Source organism: Dasypus novemcinctus, chromosome 24, assembly GCF_030445035.2.
Source record: "Dasypus novemcinctus isolate mDasNov1 chromosome 24, mDasNov1.1.hap2, whole genome shotgun sequence".
Taxonomy (NCBI): domain Eukaryota; kingdom Metazoa; phylum Chordata; class Mammalia; order Cingulata; family Dasypodidae; genus Dasypus; species Dasypus novemcinctus.
In genome coordinates, this window is record NC_080696.1 from 50,436,487 (window position 1) to 50,446,712 (window position 10,226).

The window sequence follows — 10,226 nt, forward strand, 5'->3', positions numbered from 1 at the left end:
TGACCAGAAGGATCCAGCTGTGGAAGATGAGGAGCAAGAATATTCCAGGCAAGTGCAAAGGCCCTGAGGCAGGAGGAAGCTTAGCAGGTCTGAAGCACCAAGAGACGGCCATTAGGGCAGGGGGAGCAGCGAGAGAGGAGAAGCATGTGGGAGGTAAGGCTGGACAGGTAGGGGGGAGCCAGATTGCGCAGGACCCTGGACGCCACAGGCAGGAGTTTGGATTTAATTTTAAGTTCCACTTGGCTGGTGACTTTGGGTACATCACTCCACTACCCTGACCCTTGGCTGCTTCCTCGTGGGGCTGCCTTGTAGAGATGTGCACCAGCACAACAGCAGGTGCTTGGCAAGTGCTCAGTCAGGGGTAGGGGCTGCTTTCCCCGATTCCTGCCCTCCCAGGCCAGCGTGCACTGGCGGGGTGCCTCTAAAGGGTTGAGAACCTGGACTCCTTCGTCCCCCTGGCCGGGATCTTCCCATCTCTGGGCTGTGCTCCTGCCGCCGGCCCCCATGCCCCCGGGGAGCTCCCTCCCCTCCTCCTTTCCCCTGGCCACAGCCAATCCAAATGCAAGACCAGCTGGAGACAGGAAGCCTTCCGGGCTTTGTGGAGAGTCACTGCAGCCCGCCGCTGTCACTAGATCTTCCCCCCGGCCCCCACCCCAGCTCTCAGGTCACCTCTGATTGCTTCTAGGGTGCTCTGGGTCCGCACCTTTAAGCCGGGCCTGGGTGCACTCAGGAGGTAAGGAGTAGGAGTTGAGAGAAAGGGTTTGGGAGTCAGCCTGGGTGGGGGCCACAGCTGCCCTCGGCCAGCCTTGGGCCTGTGGGCAGGGGGCGCCACCGATCTGGGCCTCCCCCTCCTCATTGGAAAAATGGAGATGATGACAATAGCTCCTCAGCGAGGCCGCGGGAGGATGGAGGAGCTAACGCGCACCGAGCACAAAACCCCCTCGTGCGTTCAACATGTATCTGCTGAGCACCGTTCTATGCCCGCACTGGAGAGACCACGGTGAGGGAGACAGACAAAAGTCCCTGTGCTTGCCAGCTGGCGTCCCACCGGAAACACACGTAAGATACCGGCAAACAGACAGTTAAAAATCACAATGTATGGCAGGTAAAGATCAGGGCCGTGAGAAAAAGCAAGCAGGGAAGGGAAGGGAGTGGGCAGGGTTTTCGTTGCCGGCTGAGACAGAGGAGGCGACAGTGAGGAGGTGCTGTCTAAACGGGGACCTGAACGCGCTGAGCAGGAGGCCTCACGGACACCTGGGCGAAGCTCCAGGCAGAGGCCAGCGCAGACGAGAGGCTCTGGGTCCGAGCAAGCTCAGGACAGTCACAGAACAGCCAAGAGGCCACAGTGGTGGTAGCAGGAGGGAGAGGAAGAGAGGCTGGGAGACGGGCAGGGAATCGGCAGGGGCCAGAGCTCCTCCTAAGTGGCCGGTGAAGGTTAGTGGTTCTTATCCTGTGGCGAGAGCGAGAGCCGACTTGATCTGAGCAGAAGTGAGCTTGACCTCTGACCCCCAGCCCCTCAGCCCTCATCTGGGCTTCAGGCATCACAAGAAGTGTCGCTAGAATAAAACACCGGTGACTGGGAGCCCGGGGCGGCAGGTTCGCGCTGGAGGAGGAGAGCAGGGAGGGGGCAGCCCACGGCTCGACCACTTCCTTCTTGGATTCTGGCTTCCTCTCTAAGGAAGTTAAACCAGAAGGATCATCACGTTCCAAAATGTTCTGACCGCAACCACAGTAACAATAGCTGACGTTTAGTGGTGCTTGCTCTGTGCCCCACACAGCACTAAGTGCTCCAAACAGAACCCCACAGCGTCCCCACGCGGCCACGCCCTTAGGCCCAATCTCCAGACGAGAAAGCTGAGGCTCAGAACTGAACATTTCAGCACAACTCTTCCCACTGAATGCGACAAGCATCTTCCACTCCCCCCACGGGCTTCTTTCAGGCAGCTTTCAAAGATTCCTCCAAGAAAAAAAACGTTTAAAGAAAACAAAATATGTGAAGCCCTCTGAGATGCATGTTTTTCCATAGGGACTTATTCATTCATCACAGAATTCTGGGAGGAAAAGAATATGAATATCTTCATTTTTTTTAGATGGGGAAACAGGTTCAGAGAAGCAAAGACATACCTCCTGAGTCACACGGCTCCTTGTGGGCAGAGGCCGGAGATGAACTTGCATCTGACTGAGTACAAGGCTTTTCACTCCCCAGGACAAGGGTTTCCATCCTGGGAACACAACATCCACATGATGGACACATCTGTGGACGCCCGTAAGTTACTGCATTCAGAGGCAGATGCGAGCCTGAACTTCCTAAACCACCTCCTGGGAAAGCCAGTCCTGTCTGGTGGTTCTGCTGTGTATGTGTTTCCCATTGCTGCTGTAACAAATTACCTCAAATTTCATGGTCAAACAACACAAGGTTATTCTCTTACGGTTCTGGAGGTCTGAAATCTGAAATCACCTTCACTGGGCAAAAGTCAAGGTGCAGGAAGGACTGGCTCCTTTGGGAGACTCTAGGGGAAATTCTGTCCCTTGACGCTTCCAGCTGCTAGAGGCCACCTCCCCGCCCCCCCACCCCCCCACGCATTCCTTGGCCCGTGACTGCCATGGCATTGCCTTGGCTCTCCCTGCCTCTGTCATCACATCCTGGATCCCACTGAAAGGACCCTTGAGACTACATCGGAGCCACCTGGAGAAACCAGGATCATCTGCCCATCTAGGATCCCAAGCTCGACCACATCTGCAGAGTCGCTGTTGCCACGTTAGGTAACACAATCACAGGCTTTGGGGCTCAGGTCAACCTCTTTGGGGGCCATTAGCCACATGCCGGGAGACTTCCTTTCCTTAACAGCTGATAGGTCATCCACGTGGCCCCCTCATTTCACAGGTGGGAAACCAGGGCCCTGAGCAGGACAGACTCACCCCAAGGCTCAGCCCCTTAAGAGGAGCCAGCCCAGGGGCCAACCTCAAGAATTTCCAGCCCAGGCGCGCCTCCGTGCCAGGAGGCCCTAGCTCTCGAGGTGTCAGGGGCCAGCTCTGGAAGACCGGCTCGAACAGAGAAGGATGGTAAAGAGCACCGAGGTCACTAGTTTTCTGGATCTTTCCTCCTCCTGATTACCTCCAAAACAAAGTCTTATTTGGTCCTAGCACACCTTTAATGGCTCTCTTGATCATTTCCCCCACTTAGAAACAAAGAAAGGGCAGATGTCAGGCCTTTGGCTTCAAGCAGGCAGAGGTATGCAGCCAGAACTAACCAACATTGGCTATTTAGATACGTATCACCAGTTTTCATCTATTAATCATTCATGATTCCAGCCTTTCATGAAAACTTTAAAACTTTTTTAAAGTTCCTTTAAGTCGATGTATTTAAATTCAAAGGGGATGGGGGGGAGCAAAATGTAGCTAAATAAATTATATTGATTATAGTAAGGAGATCTGGAAAAAGTGATGTGAGCAGTATATGGATGATGAAAGCCAAATCAGACCCCACCCCGCTTTTGGGTGCATGTGGACAAATTCCCTACCCAGGCTCTGTGAAGTTCAGTGACATGACCCAAGATAAAAGCACTTGGCAATGTCTGATCAGAGCAAGTGCTTGATCCACTGGACTCACGGTGTTTTTTCTGGAAGTCCCTGTTCAGGGAAGACTCAAGGGGCCTCTCAGAATCCTGGCTTCCCTGTCTTCCAAAATCCAGGACCAAGAGAGGAGGAGAAGTGACTGAATTAATATTTAGTAGTTGTATGGCCCTGGGAACATTACTTAGCTTCCCTGTACCTCACTTTCCCCATCTGTAAAAATGGAAGGAATCATAGCTCCTACTTCATAAGGCTGATGAAAAGAGGCAAGGAGTTAAAATGAGACAGACACTGGGAAGTGGATTTGGCTCAACGGATAGAGCGTCCGCCTACCACATGGGTGGTCCCGGGTTCAAACCCCGGGCCTCCTGACCCGTGTGATGAGCTGGCCCATGTGCAAAGCTACTGTGCACAAGGAGTGCTATGCCACACAGGGGTGTCCCCTGTGTAGGGGAGTCCCACGTGCAAGGAGAGCGCCCCATAAGGAGAGCAGCCCCCCTGTGAAAAAAGTGCAGCCTGCCCAGGAGTAGGGCTGCACACACGGAGAGCTGATGTTGCAATATGATGCAACAACAACAACAAAAAAAAAGAGGCACAGATTCCAGGTGCTGCTGATAAGAATACCAAGCGGACACAGAAGACCACACAGCAAATGGACACAGAGCAGACAACTTGGAGTGGGGGTGGGGGGGAGGGAAGGGGAGAGAAGGAAAAAAATTTTTTTAAATCTTTAAAAAAAAATGAGACAGGCACTTTAAACAGGATATGGAAAATGTGCAAAAACATGTCTTTAGCTACTACTATGATTATTATTAGTAGTAGTAAACTCTTATTTTATATTGGGCACTGTACTGGAAAATTCCAGTATCTTCTCTTCATAACAGCCCTTTGGGAGGGCATGAGTCCTCCCCTCTTCACAGATGAGAAAACCAAGGCTCAGAGATGTGGAGTCTCCAGCCCTGGATCCCCTATCTCACAGAGTCACAGCCAGGATCCAGACCCAGATCTGCTCAACTCCTTCCACCATTTTAACTTCTCTGAGTCTCAGTTTCTCCATCTGCAAAGTGGGAAAGCTAATACATACCATGATCATTGAATGAAAAAAATAAGAACTTACTGTGCCAACATCATATATGATTTCATTAAGTCCAAATAATAACTCAGTGAGGAAGGTATTATTATGGCTATTGAATAAATGAAGAAACTGAGGCCCAGAGAGGTCAAATAGTCGACTAAACCAAGGCCACAGAACAAATATTTGAAAGTCTCAAAACCGTAAAGGAAATGACCATTTTCCTGGTTGCCCATCTAAATCCACCCTCCTTAATCCCCCATACTGAGAATTAAGCAGATGCAACAAAGTGGAAATCTGACCTTACAGGTATAGTACCATCCCCTTTTCCTTGGCAGATCCAGAGCACACAGCTTGGCATATGGAATGCAGGTTGGTTCAGCCTCACTTGGCTGCTCAGGGCCTCTTGTGCAGTGCTCAGCCTGCACAACACTCCATAGCAGCCCTACCCAGAACACTCACAAATTCCTCCTCCTCAGAATTTCCTTAGAAAGAGACACCTGTGAGCGCCCATCCTAAGAACTCATCTTGGCCAGAGAGTTCAGATTAACTTGTTCTCAGTGGGTTCAAGGCAGGAAAGAGGGCAGGATTTCTCTGCAAATACAAGGAACTGGTGCTATTTGCGAGCCTGCTTTAACAATCCTGCCTGTCCACACTGGCTGCCCAAGGTCACTTTCTATACCTCCAACTACCAGGTCAGCCATCCAAGCTTGGAAACTTTAAAGAGGTTCCTTCCAACAGCAACCTGGCTTCCCAAGGCTCTGGCACGGTCTATAGCAAGAGGCCAGGATCCCCAGTGGCACTGGAAAATTGCAACCACTGCATTCCAGAATTGCAGCCCACTCAGCATATTTCCTCTCTGCTGACAGCATTCCCAAGCCAGAAGGACATAATGTAATACTTGTTCCCCCAAGATCTGCCCTAGGTATTGACCCCAGGCTCCCCATGGGCCAGCTCATCAGCCACCAGGGGACAGGTGCAGAGGGCCTATAGACACCGTCAGGAAGGAGCACCAGGACCCAAAGAGGGGCAAACCCTCACTTCAAGACCACGCAGCAAACGGCAAATGCCCACGCATCTCGGACTTCCCTTTCCGATCTAATATCTGGCAAGTGTGCAAAAGCTTTCAGTAACCCATGTGTACAATACAGCTTGCACTGGTGGCTCCAGATTTCCTAAATTGAGAGGTTTAGAAGCAGCAGTCTGCTGGAAGTGAGGACAGATGCTGAAGACATCTGCACAGAAAGACATTTGCACAGAAAGCACAATGGTTCAAGCAAGTCCCCCAGCCTTCAGGGGAAACTATCAGAAGGAGTCGCTGGTTAAAATGGCAGGAACTGTCCTCAGGCTGTATTTGCATAGCAAACCCACTGAATTTGCTTTAAATGTATGCCACAGCTCAATAAAAACAGCAATGTTCTCTACAGATGCTTGTATTCACATTGTACTTTAGATTGAGAAGCACGGCAGTTATTACTCTCCAAGAATATAATATGATAATTATATAAATACTATTCTGTGGAGCTGCGGGGGGTGGGGAGGCTTCTAGGATGCTGGGAGAGATTGTGAGGGAGATGAAGGTCTCCTGAGAGCTGGGCCTGCCTCCTGGGAGGACGCCCGGTTTATCTGCCACTTAAAGAGGTAGTGACATCTAGGGCCACGTGAAAGGTCTCCGCCAGGAAGGAACAGACCTAATTGAACTATAACTGAGCAGCGCGTGTAAAATACAGTGGTTGAAAGTACAGACCAACCGTGCCAGCTCAGGCAAGTCACTTAACCTTTCTGAACCGCCGTTCCCTCACCTTTCAAGTGGGGAGGGTAACAGCAGCTGCCCCCCAGGCTGCTGTGGAGATGACACGGGGCAATGCCTGGGACTTAAGGCCTCCGGGGGATATCACGCTTCCCTGGCTTAGCACCACTACAGGGGGTTACAGGCGCCCCCTGCCGCAGTCAGGCCTGTCGGGGGCACGGCCTGGATTCACTGCGAAGCTAATGAAGTTTGAGTCTCAGAGCCCACCCCAAGCGTGCCCTGCATTTGGTATTCGCAAATCTGTCTTCTTTTTCTTAAAGAGAAAATAGCGTATGTGTGCTTCAGACCCCGCGACAGTTGCGTTTGCCCCCGAGTTTGCAGATCTAACTGCGAGGCAAAGCGGAGAGCAGCACTCAGAGGCCCGCCCAGGACAGAGACCCCTGTGCTTCATCTCTTCTTCCCGGAGCTCAGCCTGGGCCCCCAGACAACAGCACGGCCCGTCTAGCCATCCTCCCACCAGGGCTTCACAGAGCGAGCGGGCTTCGTTGCCCAAGCCTTCACCTCAATCCTGAGGAGCTGGCAGGACGATGGCCCTGTTTTTACAGAAAAAGAAAGCGAGACCCACAGAAGAAAGAAGATGGGCCAAGGCCCAGGGGTCAGCGTGACCCAGGCTGGGCTGGTTCCAGCATTTTCTCTTTCTAGTCACGGGCGGCCAATAGCTTGGGTAATTCCACACTAAAGCAGTTGCTTGTGGATTAGTGCTGGGTGTCCTGGATGCCACCTCGCTCACGCCCTTCCTCCAGGCAGCCCTCCCAGAACGCCTCCCCCAGCTGCCCCGGCCTCAGCTGCCTGCGCTGGGTACTGGACATTAAATCACATCCTCTCTTACTTTTGTTTTGGTGCTTTCGCTGTCTCCTCACTGAGGGATGGAGAAGCAACTTCCTGGAGCCAGAAGCCTTATCCTGGGTGCCTCGTGCCCTCCCATGGTGCCCAGGAGGGGCTGGGCACAGGCGAGGGTTCCACTAGAGACCTGGGGTACTTCCAGCCCCCTTTCATGTTGATTTTCTTAATGAGCCTCCTGACCTCAACCTGCAGCCTTTGATCTTTTCGGGATTGTTTTCTTTGGGTGTCTGGAAACAGCATGGGTTCTGGATTGTGACAAGCCAGGGACAGAATCCCCACTCAGCCTTTGCTCTGTAACTCTGAGGAAGTCTCTCTGCCTCTCTGAACCTCCGTCTTCCCCTCTGGAAAATGGGGTAAATAATCCTCTTCCCCACTCCCACCCCCATTCCCCAAGGGCACTGAAATGATGAAGTGATGCGGGTAGTGCTTAGCACTGCACGTCGCCCCTAGCAAGTGCTCCTTGGAGGCTGGCTGTCCCTGTCAAGGAAGGGGACTGCAGCAGCATCAGAGCATAGGAAGCACTCACGGCTCACCACAGCCCTTCGGGGTGGCCCTGAATTTCCTAATTTCCCCTCTTTTCGTAAGAGCGGACTGAAATTCCCGGAGGTGGAGGAGCACGTGCCCCAGCAGACAGCTCGCACTCCGGGGGCGTCCAGGGTCACCGCCAGGAAATGCGCGGTGCCAGGCACCCAGTCAGCGCTCAGGAAGGAGAAACCCCTGTGAGGCGAGAAGGTCCCGAAGACCGGGCAGCCAGGAAGGGGGAAGAGCGGCTGGAAAGGGGAGAGGGTGGGGGCTGGGGGGTGACGCCTGTCTCGCGTGGGACCTCGGAGGCTCGAGACGGGAGGGTCCGGCGCGCGGCGCGGCCCGCCCAGGGGGCGCCCCCGGGGGGCGCGCAGGCCGAGCGGGCGTTACCTTGGGCGGCAGCGCGAAGACCACCGGCAGCAGCGCGAGCGGCGCGAGCAGCAGCACCAGCAGCCGCCGCGCGCTCCACACCTTCTTGGCCAGCGCCGCCAGCGCCGCCATCAGCGCGAGCGCCCCGCGGAGCCGCCGCCCGGGACTGCGCGCGCCCGCCGCGGCGCCGGCTTAAAGCCCGGGGGAGGGCCCGGGGACGGCGCTGCCCCGGGCCCGCCCCCTCCCTCTCCCCCGCGAGGGCTCGCGGGCAGAGCCTCCGGGAGTCGGGAAGAGTCCCGCCCGGGAACTGAGGCCCCGCGACCCCCGCCCCGAGGGCAGCGCGCGTCCAAGCTCGGGCTTAGAGGCCTCGCGGCTGCCCAGCTACGGGCCTCATTCGCCTCCCCTCGCCTGTAAAATGGGCGTAATGACAACTAGGGCGCTTACTGTTATTACCTGGGCTCACGTTCTGGCTCGGCCACGTTCTACCTGCGTGGCCTTCAGCCTGAGTCTCAGTTTACTCATTTGGAAAGTGGGGGGCGGGGGTGATGATAGCCTCTACCAGACGTGAGGGTTGCTGGGAAGTGTCAGTAAGCTAATGCATGTCAAGTGCCTAGCACAGTGCCCGGCGTGCAGCGAGCGAGTCATCACTGTTGTTGATATCGTTGGTCATATTTTTTCCCAGGATGGGTGGGTCCCCTGTAGTAGGTTGGAGCCCGGAGGAGCCTCCTCTGACCACCTGCTTCTGGGATCTCCTAGCTGGGCAACCTCTTTGAAACTTTGCCTGCCGAGAAGTGGGTCATTGACAGGGGGGTGTTATCTCTTTGCCTCCTCCGACTGTGCTACCTAAAAAGCTGCCGGGAAAGATGAAGACAGGAATCTTCATTTTGTTTGCCGCTGTCCCACCAGTGCCCGGGACTGAGCCTGCTAATAAGATGGGCTCAATAAAGGAAGGGACCCGGGGGGCGTGGCACGCTTTACCATTCCAAGGCTGTCTCACACCTGTCTGTATTTTTCTCCTACATTTATCAGTCATGTCTTGGATATGAAGCCCTGTGTTAACTGCTCTAAAAGCACCATCCTATTCAAGCCTCCATGAAGTGTGTGCTATTGTCCCCATTTCCCAGAGCTCCCAAAGGCGATTCTGCTTGCCCATGAATGCGCAGTAAGGACGGGTAGCCTCTTTCTCTTGTTCCCTCTCCCTGACCTCTACCCCTCAGCATTTTCCTGTACTTTGCTGCAAGTTGCTTTCATTTGCACTCACAGTCCCACCTCCATGAGAGGTAGCCAGGAAGATGCCGTATAGACTCATTTTAAAGATAGGGAGGAAAGCAGATTTGGCTCAACTGATAAAGCGTCCGCCTACCATATGGGAGGTCCAGGGTTCAAACCCAGGGCCTCCTGACCCGTGTGGTGAGCTGGCCCACGCGCAGTGCTGATGCGCACAAGGAGTGCCGTGCCATACAGGGGTGTCTCCCACGTAGGGGAGCCCCTTGCACAAGGAGTGTGCCGCACAAGGAGAGCCACCCGGCACAAAAAGAGCGCAGCCTGCCCAGGAGTGGCACTGCACACCTGGAGAGCTGACGCAGGAAGATGACGCAACAAAAAGATTCCCAGTGCCGCTGACAAGAATCTAAGCGGACACAGAAGAATATACAGCGAATGGACACAGAGAGCAGACAACTGAGGGGGTGGGGGAAGGGAGAGAAATAAATTAAAAATAAATCTTTAAAAATAAATAAATAAATAAAGATGGGGAAATTGAGACCTGGAGAGTCTACAGCTTTTGTTCTTTTCTCTTCCTTCCTTCCTTCCTTCCTTCCTTCCTTCCTTCCTTCCTTCCTTCTTCCCTCCCTCCCTCCCTTTTCTTCTTCCTTCCTTCCCATCTATCTTTTTATTTATTGTCTTCCTTTCTTTCTTAGAACTGCCAAAACCATGACTTAGTGAGCTACCATTTGCTGAACATCTACTATGAGCCAGGCTCTGCGATGTCAACATGTCATGAGCTACTTCTCAATGAACCCTCAGCCACCCTCTGAG

The 10,226-nt window shown here is 53.8% G+C and overlaps 1 protein-coding gene across 4 annotated transcripts in view; it reads right to left on the reverse strand.

Moving 5' to 3' along the window:
* Window positions 1-8,443, reverse strand: part of SLC13A3 (solute carrier family 13 member 3) — an 88,298-nt gene extending 79,855 nt beyond the window's left edge. For 2 of the 4 annotated variants that reach the window (XM_058287177.1, XM_058287176.1), the window contains exon 1: window positions 8,211-8,402. In XM_058287177.1, coding sequence (XP_058143160.1) covers window positions 8,211-8,321 — 111 coding nt within the window. In that variant the 5' untranslated portion in view covers window positions 8,322-8,402. Of the gene's footprint in view, window positions 1-2,124; window positions 2,344-8,210 lie in introns of those variants that run through there. The other 2 variants (XM_058287175.2, XM_012529594.4) reach the window with 2 other exon arrangements.
* Between the last annotated feature and the right edge of the window lie 1,783 nt (window positions 8,444-10,226).